The sequence below is a fragment of the Panthera onca genome, chromosome E1, assembly GCF_046562875.1.
Source record: "Panthera onca isolate mPanOnc1 chromosome E1, mPanOnc1 haplotype 2, whole genome shotgun sequence".
NCBI classification, from domain to species: Eukaryota; Metazoa; Chordata; class Mammalia; order Carnivora; family Felidae; genus Panthera; species Panthera onca.
The window spans coordinates 52,651,269-52,671,332 of record NC_138352.1 but is presented as its reverse complement, the minus strand read 5'-3'; the positions used below and the strand labels follow the sequence as shown (position 1 = coordinate 52,671,332).

The window sequence follows — 20,064 nt, the reverse complement described above, 5'->3', positions numbered from 1 at the left end:
TCTATTAATGAGGGGTGCCCCCCACCCCACACACAATTTGCTGTCTCGCCCTGTGGCTTATTCCACTGAATCAGCCTGTGATTCCAGGGCACCAAACAGTAGCTGGGGTGAGAGACCTAGGTTCCAGTCCCCGCCCTGCCTCTTCACCAGCTGGGACTTCAAACAATTCTCTTGACCTCTGAGTCAAGTTTCCTCATCTGAAATTAATGGGAAAATACCAACAAGCAGGAGAGCGCTGTGGTCAGAAGCATGGGCACCGGATTCAAATGATCTGCTTCCCAATCTTAGCTCCCCCACTTTGTGCCTTTGGGGTGAGGCTATACAATCTTTCTGTCTTTCTCTCATTAGTACAGCGGGATTTATCCAGTTCTCTCGCTCTCTGTGTTGTTGCGATATTTCGGTAAGATTTTAGGTCAAGCACTTAACAGGGTTTCTGATGCTCACCGAGCCAATGCCTACAGGGATAGCCTGCCTTAGGAGCTCGTCTTGCGGCCTTACAAGACAGGTGCGATTGTAGTTATTACAACTGCTCTTGGGGTAGTCAACTTTCCGCCCCTCCAGTAGGGATCGGATGCCAGGTGATAATGTTTGTAAATCGCAAAGCGCCTTCGGAATGTTGGGGTGGCTGTTTCCGTTTCCCCTCAAAGCTGCTGAGCTCTTACAGGTGCAGCACAATAAAGCTGAGAGGCTGCAAACCCCTCTGTGTCGTGGGTACTCAGGAGATGGAAAGAATGCTCCAGAAAGGCCAAAGCTTCCCTAAAACTGCGCCCAGAGTTTCAGCCTGCTTGCCATTCTCTCGGCTTGTTCCCCTGGCTGGTGCAAGGAGCACCCACGGCGTCAAACTTGGTCCCCCCTCGCGTCCTCTCTGAAACCCACTCTCTCTAGGGAGTTTTTCCGGACTCATCCCCACTGACTTCCGGCTTCCCCACTGACTCCTTCACCCCACCTCCGCCACACCCTTCATCTGGACAGCCTTTCTTTGGACCTGCTGCTTAGATGTCCGTGTAAAGAATCCAAGCCTAGTGACCTGAGGACAGGAACACTGTCCATCCACACAACGCCCACATTCATGTAACACCCGCATCCACATCCTTACGTGTTCAGTAAAGACCCCTCTTGAAGATAAGCAGGAAATGATCAATATAATACCTCCAATCTCTATCCCATTCCCTCCCCCCTCCCCCCCCCCCCCCCCCCCCAAATCACATCTAACAGAACCTCAGGCTGCTGGGAATACTTATTTATTTGGTCTATTAACACCAAGATCTGCAAAAAAAAACAACTTCTAAACACAGGATAAGAAAACTTGAACATTAACATTCTTCGATTTCGCGTAAGCTCTGCAGTACGGAAAATATACAAACTTCAAACAGCTGCAAAAATAGTGTCTTTGGGAGAAAATAGAGTTTCTACATCGATACAAGAAAAATAGGCATTTTTCTAATCCAACCCAGTCCTGGGGCAGGTGGAGGGTGTAGGGTCGCCGCTTGCCACCTGGAGGAATGCCAGCTGTCCCTCTCCCCCACTGCCCACCTGGGGCTGGGCAAGCCGGGCCGCTGCTTAAGACAATCTTAGGGTGAAAGCGAGATGAAAATGCCACTTGGGAAAACGCTTGGTTCCCATCTCTGCCAGCAGCTGCATTGGTCAAGTGTTCTGGCCCTTGAGGGCTGCTTTGGTCGGCTCCTCCAATGAGAGGGAGGCATGGGGAGGGGGGTATATATCTTCACGTCTCCTCCTCCGTGTCCGGGCGGGGGGGGGCGGGGAGAGGGAAGGACATCTGTGGGGTCCCCTCTCCTTCAATCATGGGCAGATTGCTCCATGACAAGGTCAAGGGCGCCATATACAGCCCTTTGGACTCACACCCAGGGGTGGGGGACCCAAGACCTTCGGGGGTGAGTTTTCCACCAAGTGAGAGAGGCGGCAAGAACACGGTGTGACTTGTGAGCTGCCCAGCTGCTAGTGGAGAAGGCAGGTCCCCTCACATTCGGAGGGGCCGGTGTCCGCCAGAAAGAGGACCCGGGGCTTTGACACGATAAATGAAAGTGCTCGAAGGCCGGAAGGGAAGGGCTCCTTCATCCCCCACCTCAGGGGAGCTAGGGAGGGGCCTGCCACCAAGGCACTGGTCTCCATGGCGAAGTGATGGGGTCAGGGCCCTCAGACCACCAGGGAACTCTGGAAAAGCACAGGCTCTTCTGATGGCGGGGTGCGCTGCCACGGCTCGAATGGCAGCGAGGAGGCTTTGGTGGCCTCTGGATCCTTCCGAGGCGGTGGCCTGGGGCTGGCAGGGGGAAGGGGGGACCCCGGGCTCGAGGGGCAGTTGCGGAAAATGAAGCCCATGCTGGGGAAGAGGGGCTTCATCAAGCTGACGGGGCAGAAGGCCGAGCCGGTCGGGTTGAAATGGACTTTGTTCTTGTCAGGACAGGAAGTCAGGAAGGCCAGGTCAGGGCCTGGGGACCTGGAGGACGGAGAGAGAAACACACATACACAGGGAGAGAAACAGCCAGTGAGAAGGGACGGGGGCATCAGGGGAGCTGGGTCTCTGTTCAAACGGGAGAAAACTACAGGCTACTAAGCCAGTCTTTAGGCCCTCCGCTCTCCATTTATTAGGAATAGGGTTAAACCACAGGAAATCTACTTTATCTAGAAACAGGAGGGATTAAAGCTAGACCGGAAGGAGAACTTCCTCACGATGTGATTTTTGAAGAGGAAACCAAGGGATCTTTTCTAAAAAAATTTTTTCTAATATTTATTTTTGAGAGAGACAGAGACAGAATGCGAGTGGGTTAGGGGCAGAGAGAGAGGGAGACACAGAATCCAAAGCAGGCTCCAAGCTGTCAGCACAGAGCCTGATGCAGGGCTCGAACTCACGAGCCGTGAGATCATGACCTGAGCCGAAGTCAGACGCTCGACTGACTGAGCCACCCAGGCGCCCCCCAAGGGATCTTTTAATTTGAGAGATTTTATCAGTAAGCAGTGTTTTGGGGGCAGGCCACTTGCCCAAAAGCAGAGACCCAGGCAAAGTGATTTTCTAAGACTTTTTATAGCCTAAAGCAGGGTTTCTCAGCAACAGCGCTATGGACATGTGGGGCTGGGTAATTCTTGGTGGCAGGGAGCTGTCCTGAGCCTTGTAGGATGCTTACCCGCATCCCTGGGCCCTACCCACCAGGTGCCAGGAGCACCTGTGCCCCCCTTAGGCTGTGACAACCAAAAATGTTTCCTGACATTGCCAAATGTCCCCTGGCGGGGGGAGGGGGGGGAGGATGTCCCCCACTGAAATCTACTGACCTAAAGAATCTCATTTTTGAACACATTTGAAAGGTGTGATTTTTTTCAAAGCCCTTGCTGAGAGGCAAGGGTAACAACCGTCTGGAGAAGGCAGCCCGACCTTAATAGGAGCCCGACCTTAATAGGAAACAACTGTCCCCACCCTTTTGGTCATGTGGAGGAAACGGAAGGATAAAAGGAGTGAGGTCAGGGAGTTCTAGAGTAAGGAATGAGGATGGGGGTGCCCGGGTGGCTCAGTTGGTTGAGGGTCCAACTTCAGCTCAGGTCATGATCTTATGGGTCGTGAGCTCGAGCCCCGCGTCGGGCTTTCTGCCGTCAGTGCACAGCCTGCTTTGGATCCTCTGTCCCCTCTCTCTCTGCCCCTCTCCCTCTCCTTCTCTCTCTCTCTCTCTCTCAAAGACCCATGGGAAGGCCTGCGGTCCCTGGGGAGTCCACAGTGGCAAGGTATCCCCCCGACCAAGAAGGTTTGAAAAGAATCGGTGTGTGCACGCACACTTAGGGATGGCGACCCAGGAGACCGAGCACCCCTCAAAGGACATGAGGGCATGACCCTGAAGGGCTTGATTCCCCCTCTTCCCTGGGAAATCCAGGCCATCTTATAGGATCAGCAGCTAGGAAAAGGAGAACGTGGCAAAAGAATTGCTAAACACGGGGCCTTCCCAATGGGAAAGTTGATAACAATGAAAAGGCCGCAAGGAGCTGGGAATTTCTATCCCAGGGCATCCCGGAAAGCATTCAGTGGGTCACCACCTCTCTGAAAGGGTTAACGCAGGGGCAGGACGCCGCAGGACATGACTTTAAGACCTCTGCTGGCATCATGAGTCCATGGAAGGATCAGGACAGGCACCAGCCTTATTTCCACAAGCAACCCCAGCTCGGAGTTACTCAAGTATACTCAGCAGGCTGAAGCACCTGCTTCAGCCTCGAGGTGTGGCCCTCCTCCTCCGCACCACCCCTGGGGACCCAGGGTTCTTGGAGAGGTACCAAGGCAACAGTGATGCTGGGAGAAAAACCCTGGCGGGGGGGGGGGGGGGGGCTGTGATTTTCTCCATAACTCCCACTCCGGCTTATAGATGGGCCCCTGCTGCTACCATGGACTGTCCTCTCCTTTATCTGAAACGTGAATGGAGCTCTCAAGTCTCAAACCCTGTCCTAGCTACATCTTGGCTCACATGCCATAACTTAAATCTTCCTGAGAATCTGCCCCGCTGACGATGAAACTGGCAGGGGGAATGAAATGAGCTCTTAGGGCACCTGCTAAGGGGCATATGGAAAGGTTTGACCGTCTCTGATAATGGGAGGGAGCAGAAGTCAATCAACATCAGAATGGGAAAGGGGGTGAAGAGGAGAGAGGGAAACAGACCACAAGAGACTCTTAAGGATAGAGAACAAACTGAGGGAGGTGGGTGGGGGGGGGGGGTGGGCTAGAAGGGGGATGGGAATTAAGGAGGGCACGTGTTGTGATGAGCACTGGGCGTTGTATGTAAGCGACGAATCGATGAATTCTACTCCTGAAACCAATACTGCACTGCGTGTTAACTAACTAGAATTTAAATTAAGAAAAAAAAAAAAATCAACACCAGAATGGCTTCTGAGTTGTCCAACCTGGGTTGGGACAATTCCATAGTCCATCCTTGCAAGGACTGGACATTTCTGTCTGGGAGTTCATGACACTCGAACCACTGCAGCCACAGGGTGAAGACTTGACTCAGAAGCCATTAGGAGGCCGTTTGGGGGACTGTCACTGCGGTGGGGACAAGACACCTCGCCTCTCTGCCTGAGAGAACTGGTATGTTCTCTCTCTCTCTCTCTCTCTCTCTCTCTCCAATTACTGTCTAGCAAGCTCACGCCTTCCGCGGGGATGGAAAAAAAATAGAAGAAACAAAGGGTTTAGGTTTCAGATCTGTTTCCTTTCCAGCTCCTGCAGCACTTGTGGCTGGCATGTGGGCAGAGAGCAGGTTTCCATGGAGATAACGATAAGCAAAGATTGAAGGGCTCAGAGTAGGTAATGTCAACAAGTTTGATGGTGGAAAAAGTGCAATACCAATCATCTGAAGTTGACAACGTCCCCGGGACAGAGAGTCCAAGACCGAAGAAGAGCCAGTCGGGTGGGACGGTGCAGGGCTCCCCGCCTTCCCCAGCCCGCCCCAGCCCGCCCCAGCCCGCCCCAGCCCGCCCCTGCCTGCCCCTGCCCGTCCCTGCCCGCCCTGTCCACAGCAGGTACTCACGTGGCCTCTTCAAACACACGTACTCTCTCGCAGCCTTCCGGGGGCTCCCGTTTAAAGACGTAGCTGTGATTGGGCCGAGGGGAGGCGGCAAAGGCAAGGACTGGAGATGGGCTGCTGTCTTCAAGGCAGGCTGGGTGGCCCGGAGAGGAGGCTGCAAACAGAGCAAGGCTGAGCCCAGTGGAGCCGAAGGAAAGGAAGGTCTCCGCTTCCCTGGGCTCAGGCCTCGGTGGAAAGAGGCGACCCTGGCGGACGCGGTCAGGGGGCCGGTGGCCGTTATGCTAATCCCGGCTGTCCGTCCGTCCTCTCCCTTAGAACATCTTTGGGGTGGCCTACCAAAGTCCGTATCTCTTTGTACGGGATTAAAAAAAGTACAGCTGAGTGGATGGAAAAACCAGGTCTGTTATCAATTGTGGATTCCCAGGAGGTAGCCTGCAACTGGGGCTCCAAGTCTGACTTTAAAGAATCCTAACTTCCATCTCCCCATGTTCCTCCAAGACTACCCTGCCCTGCTGCGAACGTGCCACAGCTGCTTCCTCACCATGGTCTGGAAAAGCTACCCCCTCTTCCAGGAAGAGCTCCTGTGCCGACTCAGAGAGGCCATCTTCACTCAACCCCGCTGGTGGGATAAGATTCCTCTCCCTTTCCACGTGGCGAATGTACTTTGCCTAGGCTGCAAACATTGACCTTATCTGTATTTATCTCACGTTTATTCCTTATTACCCTCTGCTCTGTTTACCTCTGTGTATTGTTAGGTCATGCCCTTGACCACCCTCCCTCACGGGGTGCTGCGAGGACCCAACCCGGTGAGGCAGTTCCTCGGGGCTCTAGGACAGGACGATCATTATCGCAGGGAGGAAGGGCTTGGGTCTCGTCCTCCCGTAAAGGTTCCAGGACACAGGACCAAGTGGAGATCTGGAGTCAGAAAGCTTGGGTTTCCATCTGGGCCCGTGTGACCCTGGGGGCAAGAGACCACCTAAGCTTATTTTAGATCTTTCGCAACCACCTTGAGACCTGTTGCTGGCGATGTGCACGGTGGACCCCCGAACGGGCTCAGCATCCTGAGCCTTCGCCAAAAAATGAGGATGGGAGACACTGCTTGCCCAGGTCACAGTCAGAAGGAAATACAAGTGCAGGTGCGGAGACTTGATGTAAATTATAAATCAGAATCTGGGGGCGCATGGCTGGCTCAGTCGGTTAAGCATCCCACTTCGGTTTAGGTCGCGATCTCACGGTTCGCGGGTTCGAGCCCCGCGTCGGGCTCTGGGCTGACAGCTCAGAGCCTGGGGCCTGCTTCGGATTCTGTGTCTTCCTCTCTCTCCGCCCCTCCCCTGCTCATGCTCTGTCTCTCTCTCTCTCTCTCTCTCTCAAAAGTAAATAAACGTTAAAAAAAATTTAAAAAACAATCGGAATTTGTGCAGAGGACCGTTATTACTACCGGTGTCACATATAGAATAAAGATGGTTCACGAAGATATTCTGGTCGGTTAGGAAGGAGACCTCCCAGGCGTGAAATTGATTAGAGGTAGAAAGGGCGTGGAGCCTCCCCCACCCCCCATACCTCACGTGGGCCCTTCTGCCCCAGCCTCCTCAGCTTACCTTTGTCGTTGGGGACGGACGCCAGCTCCTCGCCTGCACCCCGGTGTTCCTCACGGCTGGCCTGGCCCGAAGGCTGGGGGGATGCCAGGGGCACGGAGGGAGAGCTGGCAAGGTTGCCAGGCTCCAGGAGGAGGAGGGGGTGGTCACAGCTGCCGCTCTGGGGGGGAGCTGGGGCGCGGTGCCCATCAGGGATATCAAGGATCTGCGGGGGAAGAGGGTGGGAAAGGACCCTCAGGCCCCTGTCTTCAGGCCAACAGAGCTGCAGTGACCCTTCAGGCCCTCCCCTCGGTTGGTCTGTCCTCTATGCGTCACACACAGCGACAGCAGGACATGGTTTTCTTAAGCCACTAATTTAAGGGAAAGCCCTTGCTAGGTCCGAAAACAGCACTTGTGGCCCAATTTAGAATTACGCGTTTATTTGTATGGTTTCATCAAGGTGAGGCCCCCACCAGGCTCTAAGCCTCGAGGGCAGGGGCCTCCTCCGGATACACGAAGATGATGAACGTTCGGGAAGCGCGACAGAGGGCAGACCACCGGGCCACTGACCACGCAAGCCAGGGCAGGACAAGCACGCACGTTATGATCACGTAGAATATACCCCCGCCTTGCTTTTTAACCATCAGTGGTACTTGGACCCGCAGTTCACCAAACTGTGTGTGTGTGTGTGTGTGTGTGTGTGTGTGTGTGTGTGTGTCTGGGTGGGTCTAAAATCCCACATACGCGTAAATTAAAAATCAACTAGCAAGTAACTCATAAACTGAGGTGTGTGCCCATTAGAATTATATTAATACTGCCCAACTGGCATTCTCCGATTGCACTGTGTCAGTATAAAAATGTGCCTGAGACTGCAGAAAAGGTAGCAAATAATTCTGCCCGGGAGTGGGGGGGGGGGGGGGGCGGGGGGGGGGGAGGATGGGGAGGCTGCACAGGGGCAACTAGGCATGAAGGATGAATGTGGGTCACCAGGTGGACGTGGGGGGAGAGGTGATGACACTCCTGAGGCACGGGTGGGGACAGTGATGGGATGGTGACGAGGGAGCAGGGAGCTGGTGCCATGGCTGAAGAGCGATGCCCAGCCCCTTCCCCCTGGCTGGGGAGCCCCCTCTCTCCACCCAGCCCGGCCCCTTCTCTTTCCACTCAGCCCCCCAAAGCCTGCCCCAGCCGCACCGCCCAGCTCCGCCGTCCTGAAGGCCAAGCCCATTTGAACGTAACAGACTCCATTTGTGTTCCTTGCGCAGGCTGGCGTTCGCACTGCTCTGTTGAGGTCTCCGTGGTCTGGAGCCCCTGGAGAGCAAAAGTCCGCCCCCCAACCCGGGCCACTGGCTGTCCCGTGTCAAGGGTGTGCCCCACTCACCCGCAACAGCTCCTCTTCTCCCTGCTCCTTCACAAACACCTCCTCCAGCTCTTGGTTGAGCCCTTCCAGGCTCCGGTGCAGGCAGGGGCTGAGTCGCAGGACAGGTGACCCTGAGGGGAAGCTGGGAGGGGACGCCTGAGGAGGAGGCAGATGAAGGAATCACGGACCCCCCTCTCCCCCCATCCCCCACTCCCAAGCCCTGTACAGTTACTAGTTCTGATGGGGGTGTGGGGGTGGGGCAGGGGGTGAGGTCATGTCTACACAGCAGGACCAAGGGAATAAAGGAGGATCTGGGGACAGTCGCCAATTGCTACAGGAAAACTTGGTGGCCTTTTCCCCAGAAGTTTAGCGCTTCGAGAGGTCTAGAGTGAGCTTTTAGATAAGTCTGCAGGCTCACCACTGCCTCCATCGGAGACGGGCGCAGGGGTTGAGGGGAGAACCATTCCCAAGGGCAAGAAGCCCATCCGGCCTCACTCAGAGTTCAAGTTTTGGCTAAAACCACCTGGACAGCCACACGGCCACAGCACATGCAGGGTGGCAGTCTCTTGTCAACAGCTGTAAGACCCGAGAGGATGGCGACTGGGGGACGACAAGGGGCACGGGGCCCTGGGGAGGGGGCGGAAACATACCCTCAGTGCTCCCCGCACGGCGTGGTCCCCTTGGAGTGGGGAGCCCCGCTCCTTCTCCTTCCCACTGCGGCTCAGCTTTGTCCTCTGCAGTTGCTGCTTCAATTTGGTAATCTGGCAGCCCAGAGAGAGGGTGGGGGTGGGGCCGAGGCAGGTGAAGCAACGCTAAAGGGCACCGGGTCCCCCCTCCCACGCGTGGCTCCTGCCCGAGCCCGTGAAAATACATAAAAGGAGGCTGGAAAACCTCTCGTGGTGTTGTTCACAACTGTGATAATACATTCGTTGGGCAAATTGGAGACCTTATTCACTAGACATTTGTTTGTTTGTTTAAATTACCAAGTACTGCATGGATCAGTTGGAAAGATGAATCGGATAGGTCGGTTTCCAAAAAATTAAAAATACGCAACGCCGAAAGCATTTTTGTCTCTCCCAGATTCCAAAGGCGTGGAAATACTACTCTATTAATAGAAATGGGAAATGAGGTTTTTGAATTCAGTCTTCCAAGGACATTCGCGGCCATCTCACAGGCCCCAGGACCAGGAAGGGTGGAAGGATTTCCCCCCAGGTTGAAAGCAGACGGCACTGAGCCAGGAGCGGGGGTCTCAAGAAGGAATATCAGATTTTGTCCTGGCTTCCAGATCTTGTACCAATTACGCGTTATCATCAACGGTTTTGACTATTATCCCCGTCACGTCTCTAACCCTCCACCTCCTTGCCCTCAGCCGGTGAATGCTCTGGAAATGCAGATCTAGTTAAATACGGGCCCAAAGTAAAGAGCATTCGGAGAGTAGACCTGCCGCCCAGAGCCATACAAATTGTGACCCCTGCCAAGAAGAAAGTGGTTTTAGAGCTGCCATCAGACTCGGTTCATGCCGCGACTCCACGTTTAGGGCAAATAACTTGCTGACTCTGACAATTACAAACTCTACATACTTTGTATTTCCCACTAGTCTTTTTTTAATGTTTATTTTTTATTTATTTTTGAGAGAGAGAGAGAGAGAGAGGTAGAACATGAGCAGGAGAGGGGCAGAGAGAGAGGGAGAGAGAGAATCCCAAGCAGGCTCTGTGCCACCAGGGCAGAGCATGATGCAGGACTTGAATCCACGAACCGTGAGATCATGACCTGAGCCGAAATCAAGAGTCAGACATTTAAGTCGACTGAGCCACCCAGGCGTCTCTTTTCTCTTCTTTTAAAAACAAGGCTAGGGGCGCCTGGCTCAGTCGGTTAAGCCTCTGATCTCACTCAGCTCAGGTCATGATCTCACAGTTCGTGGGTTTGAGCCCCGCATCGGGCTCTGTGCTGACATCTTGGAGTCTGGAGCCTGCTTCAGATTCTGGGTCTCCCTCTCTCTCTGCCCCTCCCCCACTTGTGCTCTGTTTCTCTCTCTCTCAAAAATAAACAAACATTAAAAAGAAAAAAAAAAAAAAAGCTAGGGTCGCCTGGGCGGCTCAGTCAGTTAAGCGTCTGACTTTGGCTCAGATCATAAGCTCACAGTTCTTGAGTTCGAGCCCCGCGTCGGGCTCTGTGCTGACAACTCAGAGCCTGGAGCCTGCTTCCGATTCTGTGACTCCCTCTCTCTCTGCCCCTGCCCCACTTGCCCTGTCCCTCTCTCCAAAATAAACAAACATTTTAAAAAATTTAAGAAAAAAAAATGAAACAAGGCTAGATGACTAGTTAAGTAAGAAGTGAGGTTGGGGGCTTCCGGTCCCCAGAAACTCACTCTCTTTCTCCAGCCTCTGACTGCCTTATCTGGACACAACCTCAAAGTAAAACGAGAACAACGGCGGCTCCCATCTTGCGTTTGGCTGCTGGAGGGCACCAGCAGTCGATGGCAAAGCCCCAGCCGGCAGAAGGGTCTGGACTCCTAAGCCGGGCCCCCCAGGCCACTGACAGCTTCGAAGGAGCCATCTCATTAGTAAAAGGCTAGACCAAGGCAGGGGGGACTGAAGATGTGAGGCCACGTTGGAGCAGACGCGTCGCCGTGCTGGGTGTGGACAGGACGTAGCTACCGTGGCCAGGGAGGCGGAGGGAGCAGTTACCTCTTTTCGGTGATCTGTGCTGCCCCAGGACGCCGAGCGCTTGTGTGTACAGGAGCTGGCCCGCTCACCTTCAAGCTCTTGCCAGGACAGGGGGGTCTGCAGGGAGAGAAACCCCCGTGAAACAGAACAGCTTCTCAGGCAGGCTCCGGGGAAGCAGCCACACCATTGCCTGGATGGAGGCGGCGGCTCTTGGAAGGCTTCTCTCTCGTCTGTTCGTCAGCCTCCACCTGCCCTGCCTCTCCCCCAATCCACGTCCTCCGGGAAGCCTTCCCTGATGCGCCAGGAAGGCCAACCGTCTCTTTATTCCCTTATGAAGTTTACACATGGATGTGTTCCGGGGGCTCCCCAAGGCTGAGGACGAGTGCTGCCCCTCCCCATCCCAACCAGCTTCGAAAGATCAGGGGCTTGGGGAACCACTGGCACCCTCGAGCCCTGGATCCTTTGTGGGTCCGGCACGGCGAAAATGTCAGCAGCGGTCCCCCGTCCTCCAACTCTGACCAAAGCAGAGACTTCTGGGTAGCCCGGTTTCTCAAGCTCGTTGCGTGATTTTCCCCTGTACACAGAATAAGTGTCGGGGGCCCCGAAGTCCTCCCGAATACACATGGGAGGGGACATTCTCAGCGAGGAGGAAGCCAGAATTCGGAACTCAGCCCCGACTCCTGACCCCTCTTGGCTTTATCACAACTCCTTCTCTTGGGCCCTGTTCTGCCTTTCGTGAGAACAGAGCTCTCAGTCGGCCCTATCCCTCCCCCCAACCCCTGGCCCTGGCTGCATAGAAGGCCAGGGGCCCAAGATCGAGACAGAGGGAGTTGGAGACCCACTTCCTGGGCCCCAACCTGAGGGAGGAAGCTGTTGGCTTAAGCATGAGGCCCAGGAGGACAAGATCACTTCCCACCACCAACACCCCTACTTCCATTCCAAGGGAGAGGCCCAAGGGGGAATGTTCCAGGGGAACCGGCTCTAACTTCTCTGCACAAGCTGCCAAACCATGAGGGCCTGGGAACCATCTCCTCCAACAGATCTGCTGACCTCCCCCGAGAGGCTGTTGCAAACAGAAAAGGGGGAGGATGGAAGGGGGGGGGAGAAAAAAACAAAACCCCTCCACCACTCACCATCCAACAGTTTTGAAGAACTGGGGGGTGAGAGGCAGACTGCCCTGCGTGACAGCTGTACGGTGGGGCCACAGGGGGCTGAGTCTCCCTGGCTCTTCCCTCTCCCAGCTGCTGACCAGGACCTTTCCTGGGCCAGGCGACACAGCGGGGAGGGGGGGACGGGGGAGAGGGGGAGACAGCGGCCCCACCCTCCCTCCCTGATGCTAGCGCCACAAGGAAGACCGTCCAGGGCTCCAGTCTCCACACCCCCCTCGTTCAGGGAGAGGGCACCCAGCACGTCCTGCGGGCCCGCGGCCCAAGCCCTCGAGGTAAACCTGGCCGTGACAGCAATACGGCCACCAAGCGGCTGGTCTGCTTCCAAATGCCCGTGTCTCTCTAAACTAGGGTGTCGGCGGACAGAGCCTCAGGAGAGCTGCCGCTCCTACTACAAAGTAAGGAGAAGGCGCCCCTCTCCAGGAGCCCCCTCGGCCCAGCGGACGCACGGACGCGCCTCCCCTCCCGGGGGCTCCGAAACCAACCCTACCGATCGCTGGCTCTGCTCCTCAGAGGAACGGCAAAGGGGAGGGTGGAAATGCCCATCGCCCCTCGGCCGCCGGGAAGATCCCGTGCTCACAAGGGGGGACGGGGGAGACCGGCCTAAAAGCAGCCCCCATCCAGGCTGCCAGCGGTTCCCCTAACATCTCTCGTAGACTCTTCGACTGCCTCCTTCCTTCTGAGGCGCGTGAGGGGGTGGAGGGAGGAAAGGTGGGCAGGCACGGGAGTTGAGAAAGGGTGTGAAAATTCACGCCCAATGGGGGTCATCTCCCTCGGTCACTGTACCCCAGCTCTCCCTGCTCGGCTACATCTTCCAGCAACCGCGGCCGCCTCTGCGTTGCCCCAGTGCCTGCCGATATCACTGTCTTACCGTCCATCCGTCCCACGGGCCCTCCGTACCCACCACTCATCCCACTCAGGCAAGCCTAGCTCTGCCTCCTTTCTCCCCTTTTACCCCAGATCTCCACGCCTGGCCTCACCCTGGACCTCTACGCCCGGGGCTGTCCATCTAAGATGACCTGTCCTACCAACTCTTCCCAGCCTTTCCCTCGGGGAACTCTCTTAACTCGTCCACCTCGTGCTGGCTGCTCCTTTGTTCCGCGTCTGCTCTGGACAGATGGGCCCAGAGTATATACATCGTCCACACCCTCAACAGATAGTTACAGAACGCATACTGCGTGTCAGGTGCCGTTCCAGGCGCCGGGGACACCACAAGGCACAAGACAACAAAAATCCTTGTCCCCTCTGAGTTGATGTTCTGCTTGGGGACATAAGAGAAAATCACAGCAAAAAAAGGGGAGAGGAATGCTGGGCAGGGGAACGTCATTTAAAAAAAGTTTTTTTTAATGTTTATTTATTTTTGAGAGAGAGAGAGAGAGAGCAGGGGAGGGGCAGAGAGAGAGGGAGACACAGAATCCGAAGCAGGCTCCAGGCTCTGAGCTGTCAGCCCAGAGCCCGACGCGGGGCTTGAACCCACGAACCACGAGATCATGATCTGAGCCAAAGTCAGATGCCTGACTGACTGAGCCACCAGGGGAACGTCATTGTAAAGGTCAGGGACGTCCTCGCTGAAAAAGGAATGTCTGAAGGAAGCCGTGAGGGAGCTGAGGGAGTGAGCCATGTGACTATCTGAGGTAAGAGTGGGCAAGATGGAGGGAACAGCAAGCGCAAAGGCCCTGAGGCAGGAGCAAGCCTGGTGTATTTGGAAATGATAAGGAGCAGAGTGAGTGAGAGGCAAGGTAGTAGCAGATGAGGTCACTAGGTGTGACGGCCTGAAAAATGACCCTGCAAAGATACCAGGTCCCAATCCCTGGAACCTGTAAATGTTACCTTCTACGATAAAGTTTTTGCAGATGTGATTAAATTATGGATCTCAGGGTGGGAAGCTTATCCTGGGTTATCCAGACAAATAGGGCCATTACAAGTGTCCTTACAAGAGAGACAGAGGGCAATTGGACACCCAGGGAAGAAGATAAGGTGATGTGACCCCAGAGGCAGCTGCTGGAGTGATGTGGCCACAAGCCAAGGCTCGCAGGGAGCCTCCTCAGAGCGCGTGGCCCTGCCAGCACCTTGGAAGGTGAAACAGAATTCGACTTCTGGCCTCCAGATCTGCGAGAGAAGCAAGTGATGTTGTTTTAAGCCACTGAGTTTGAGGTAATTTGTTATAGCAGCCCCAGGAACTGAATTCAATAGGTCATCCCCTGTCTGAAGGTGTTTACGCGCTGGCTTGGGGTATCTGTCGGGCAAGCCCGTGCACGAGTATGGGTCTGGGCCCCTCTGACTGAACTCAGACTGTCAAGAGTGGGGACCACACCCTGCTCCTTGTTTCTAGTGCACGTGGATAGACAGGCCACTTCTCTGGGTCTCACCACGGAGGTCTGGGCCAAAGTCTCCACAGGGTACAGACAAGTCACAGCGAAGGAAGGCTACCCTTCAAAGAGCAACCGTTTATGGCACAACCAGGGTCAAGCCATGCCGCATGACGGCAATGGCAGCAGTCACTCCAGACGATCCTTTGGAAGCGGGATAGGGCTTGAGGTCAGCAGACCAAGATGTTGTGCTTGTCAAGGGGATTCATGCATCGGAACAGATTTATTTTAACACCCTGGCCCAAGGGGAGCAGCTGAGGGAGAAGCAGGGCTACTCACTCGCCGCGAGTGACATCAGCCAACTGTGCAGATGATGCCTGGATTGGGCAACACTGGATGTGGGTCAAACCAAGGAAGCCTTGCCTGGGCTTCTGGGCTCCCGGGCTCCCGGGCTCCCGGGCTCCCAGAGCTACATGTGGAAGGATGGCTGGGGGTGGGGGTGGGGGGCAGCTTTCCAAAGAACGGCCTGGTAGAACAAGAAGGCAGGGATCCCGTGGAGCTGAAAAGCCTCCAAGCTGGAACTTCTTCCACTGCCCCCAACCCAACTCAGTTTCTACCTAGACTCCAAGGCAAGAGTCCTGGCCATGCTGGCTCCACCAGAGCCCTGGGAACACGGCTCAGTACGCCTATGCGGGCATGAAGAACGGCGTGGTGCCTGACCTGGTATAGACGGTCAGCAACCACATGTCGAACTGAAGTTCAGCAGGGAATCAGCTCCTTGGGGACCCTGGCGAAATACAGGCAGGGAAAGGCTCTGAGGGTGGTCTGCCGGCCCACGCCAAGAGCCCGGGCTGCAGGTGGCCAAGGCCGCGGTCTCTGGCCCTCCAGTTGACGACGGAACTCTCAGGTTTTCCATCATGGACCCATTTGCAAATGCGCCGTGCTGTCATCAGGCCATATGCTCGCCACTTTGGAAAACAGGCGCCATGCCCAGGCCCCCCACACCCACAAGGAAAGCCTGTGACGGGCATGCGGAATTGTGTGTTATCACTTAAGTGCTAAGGTGCTGGCTTGGGAAGAAGAGCAGGGAACAGAAAGAGAACACAGGGAAAAGTCACAGAAGGGGAAGGCTTCCCAGACGAAGTATGCCACTCTGCCTCTGGCCTACAAGACACTCCATGACTTAAGCCGGGTTTTTTTCCCCCAAGAGGTAAATCAAGCCTGAAGACAAAAAAGTCTACCATAGAGGCTTCCGCGCCTCACCCGGAGCATATGGAGGAAGCAGGCTGGGATGCGTAGAACAGGGGGCCAGGCAGAGCAGGTGCCCAGGGTGCCGTCTGTCTGCAGGATGAGACCAACGAGATCACTTCCTCCCTCCAGAAGAGTGCCTGGGGACACTCGTGCTTTGCCCAGCAAGAAGGGAGGGGTGACCACAACCACCGGCATGTGCAGCCATCACCCGTCCCCAGCCCCGCCACTAGCAGGGCCAGCCCAGAGCACTTGGTAGCCAACACCGGTTTACCAGCTGACCTGGGAAGAAGGTGGTCCAGAGAGGGGAGAACATTCCTATTGACCTGGAGAATCCTCACAAAGCCCTCTAGGACACCAAAGAACCTCCTCCAGATGATGGTGACCCCACACAGGGGTTGCCCATCCTCCACGGGCTGGCCACTCTGTGCCCCACTCCCGCCGCACCCAAATTCTCCCTTGGGCCTCACCAAGCTGGTCTCTGGGAGAGCTGGTCAGCTCTCTCCCATCGCTCTTCCTGGCTCCGAACGTGCAGAACTTCACAAAACAACCCACGCCCCCAAACAAGACCTATATCCCCCTCTCTTCCTCCCCTGCCCCAAAGGCTTGGGTAACCGTCTTCTGCCTCGCGAGGAAGACTCGAGAATGCAGCGTGCCTGGCTACCTAAGTGGCGGGTGCTCTGTGCTCGCTGCCCAGGTCAGAAACTTGCTTGGAACAGGCAGGGTTCTTGCTCGCTCTAGGAGGTTCAGAGCGGGGAGCTGCTCGGCCTGACTCTGGCTGCCGCCCTCACTACAAAGCATGTCCCAGGAACGCCAGGGCTGATGTGGTCTCCAAACCCACACACACACTCTAGCTGCTGGCTCTGGGGCAGGGGGCAAACGAGGAGGCAAAAGTGAGGGCCTGCCTGCCAGTACAGTAGACGTGTTATGCCAGTGTGGCTGAAAGAGAAGGGGCAGAAGGCAGGGGTGGGGTCAAAGAAATTAGGAAAAGGTCCTGGCACCCATCTGTTTTCTAACAACACAAAAGCTTGCAAGGACTTTGGTAAATCCCGCCTCCCCACCCTCCCTCTACCCTGGTCCATGCTCCCTTGTCTCTCCCCAGTAAAGGCCCTCCCTCATCTCTAGTCCTTTCTGGGGACGTGCCCGTGCTCTGCAGACAAGGAACACCAATTACTTAGGGAGACGTCAGGAGAGCCTCAGAGCTTCCCAGTGTAACACCAGTGTTGAAGGAGGTGGCTTGTGCCAGGCCAGGGGGCTCAAGCAGGAATGTGAATGGAGCCCAAAACCTGGAAGCAGAAAATTCCCAGAAGGCCCAGGAATCAAAGACCGGCAGAGTGCATATTTTGGTTCGGATGCCTACGTTGATCAGAATTCTCCCACCTCTTGCCCGCAGCCACAATATTGACAGGTTGCTAAGAGTTCCTCGAGGGCTGGAGCCCATCCCGGGAAAAGAGGAAAGCTGCACAGCTTGGCCTTGCCAGACCCACGGAGGCGCATCGCTGACCTCTGTCTTGCTGTGGCAAGAAGCCCAGACTTGTTATATAAAAGATCTGGCCTGCAGCTGGGGCCCGAGTGAAAACACACAGCCTAGAGCCCAGGCCTCTAAATCCGGCTAGGGAACATCTGAGGGCGGCCCGGCCTTGAGTTGACAAAGAGAACGCTCTCCGAGGAGTGGGGTGGAGGCTTCCTAGAAGGTTGGTGGCCGGAAGTGACAGAGACGGGGAGAGGTGGGCTACCCGGAAGCCTGCGCCTGTCAGAGGGGGATGCGCTCACAAGTTTGCACCCTCGAAGTCCTACCCGACCAGATACATTATCTGGATTAAACACTCCTCTGCGACGAGAAAGGGAGTGGGTGCTCCAGGCCCGGGAGGGCAAAGCGTAAAGCTATCTTACTCGGCCTTTCTAAAGAATGCCGGGGTTGGGGCGCCTGGGTGGCTCAGTCGGTTAAGCGGCCGACTTCGGCTCAGGTCATGATCTCACGGTCCGTGAGTTCGAGCCCCGCGTTGGGCTCTGTGCTGACAGCTCAGAGCCTGGAGCCTGTTTCAGATTCTGTGTCTCCCTCTCTCTGCCCCTCCCCTGCTCATGCTCTGTCTCTCTCTGTCTCAAAAATAAATAAACGTTAAAAAAAAAATTTTTTTTAAGAATGCCGGGAACAGCAGTGCCCAGGGCTCCAAAGAAGCGGGCCCCCGCTGTCCTGTCCACCGCTGGAGCGTGTCCTCCCTTCGCATTCTGTTTGTGGATCTAAAGAGGCCCGCTGATCCGGGCTGCAGCAAACTGTTGTTGGTTCAAGGTGGGGCATTCCCACGAGAATTCCTCTCCTCTAAACTGTGCCAAACATTTGGTCTCATCTCATCCCTTGGCTGTCTGCTCACTGGCCTTCATGGAACGGGCACCCAGACTCACAGAGGCCAAATCTTGTTCTCATTTCCTCATTCTTCATTCCACAGGCCGAGAACAGTACTGGGCCTTCAAACGTCCGCCGGCAACATTTGAAAATGAATCTCATTTAAAAAAAAAATAAACGAAAGAAAGGGACTGACGTGATGCGCACAACAGAGGAGGTAGGGGGACGGGAGGACACAAGACACTTGCATGCGTGGCGGTCACCCCGCCTGTGAGCGAGCAGAAGAGGCGCACACTCCCAGCTAGCAAAGGGACAGTTGACTTGCCCGGGACCCCCCAGGATGCAGGCCTGCCTCAGCCCGTGTTCTTCCCACCCCGTTTCCTCTTTCCTGAGGAACTGCATCAAAATGGAAACGATTTGACTCCTAACGACTGCTAAGCACGGTGAAGTCCTGAATCAGGTTAAGAAGTGTATCTTTGTATACGGGCGCCTGGGTGGCTCAGTCGGTTAAGTGTCCGACTTCAGCTCAGGTCGTGATCTTGACGTTCCTGAGTTCGAGCCCCGCTTCGGGCGCTCTGCTGTCCGCACAGAGCCCGCTTTGGATCCTCTGTCCCCGTCGCTCTCTGCCCCTCATGCGCATGAGCTCTCTCTCTCTCTCTCAAAAATAAATAAACATTTTTAAAAGTGCAAAAAACAAAACTTAAAAAAAAAAAGAAATATCTTTGTATAACTTCACATAGGAGATGATTCCTTGCTCGGGTGAACACTATCTTATTCAAAAGCTGACAAGTAGACTGGGTGATCTGCACAGATTCGTTCCAAGTTAAGGATTCCTACTGAAAAGACTGTCAGGAAGACAATGACTGACAGAGGGGACCTGGGCTTCAAAGGACCTGAATGGGCCCACTGAAATCCCACCGGGCTGCTGGCGAGGGGTCAAGTCTTCATTATCTGAGAACTTTCCCCTCCTACTGCTCCAGTGGGATCTCTCCTAGCTCACCACACTTCTTGGCCACCTCTTCCAGTTGTCTGGGGAATGCAAACCCGGCTGAATGTTGGCCTGCTTAAGTTTAGAAAGGTAAATCTCATTTTTTAGAATGCAGAATAGAGTCCAAAGTCAACTCTTGCTTACCCACACACGAAGACTCACAGCCAAACTGGAAAACCCAGATTGACTTCTCTCTTCCACCGGCCAGGTGGAATGCAAACTTGATCTCACGCAAGTTCACGGAGAAAACCAACCTGGTAAATACCAGATGATGAACAGCTACGTGATGCATAGTCACAGCCAAACCCCAGGACAGATCATTCCAGTGACAGAGCTGGTGAGCAGACAAAAAGCCTCCTCAGCCAGCCCCCTCCCCCCATCCTTATCCCAGTAGGAGAGCGCGTCATTACCTGGGTGGCCTTGTCATTGGTACAGCAGGTGAAAGCCCCATCAGCATCTCGTGGCCACTGGCCCAGAAGGTAGGAGCTGAGGATGGTGTCCAGGGAGAATGTACGTCGGACCTGGGGTGGCTGAGGCCTACACACTGACTTTTCTGGGGCCACGGAGCACGGGACGCTGGCTGGAAGAGAGCACAGCCCGCACACCTTGACATGAGCACGGAGGAGGGAGACGTGGTAACCAAGCTTCTCTCTCCTAGGAAGCCTCACGTGACTGCCACGTCTTCACCTGTATCCACCTCCCTCCTACAAGAATATGGAGCGGCCCATAAAAGCAAAGACAGTCTTGGGACGCCTGGGTGGCTCAGTCAGTCAAGCATCCGACTCCAGCTCAGGTCATGATCTCACGCTTCGAGGGTTCGAGCCCCGCGTCGGGCTCTGTGCTGACAGCTCGGAGCCTGGAGCCTGCTTGGGATTCTGTGTCTCCCTCTCTCTCTCTGCCCC

The 20,064-nt window shown here is 55.3% G+C and overlaps 1 protein-coding gene across 1 annotated transcript in view; it reads right to left on the bottom strand.

Moving 5' to 3' along the window:
- Positions 1 to 1,218: 1,218 nt before the first annotated feature.
- Positions 1,219 to 20,064, bottom strand: part of FAM117A (family with sequence similarity 117 member A) — a 43,722-nt gene continuing 24,876 nt past the window's right edge. Inside the window, exons 2-8 of the mRNA XM_060646340.3 lie at positions 19,573 to 19,742; positions 11,129 to 11,224; positions 9,092 to 9,202; positions 8,463 to 8,597; positions 7,109 to 7,310; positions 5,514 to 5,664; positions 1,219 to 2,455 (exon numbers count right to left, since the gene is read on the bottom strand). Of these exons, the coding sequence (XP_060502323.1) occupies positions 2,155 to 2,455; positions 5,514 to 5,664; positions 7,109 to 7,310; positions 8,463 to 8,597; positions 9,092 to 9,202; positions 11,129 to 11,224; positions 19,573 to 19,742 (1,166 nt within the window). The 3' untranslated portion in view covers positions 1,219 to 2,154. The remainder of the gene's footprint in view (positions 2,456 to 5,513; positions 5,665 to 7,108; positions 7,311 to 8,462; positions 8,598 to 9,091; positions 9,203 to 11,128; positions 11,225 to 19,572; positions 19,743 to 20,064) is intronic.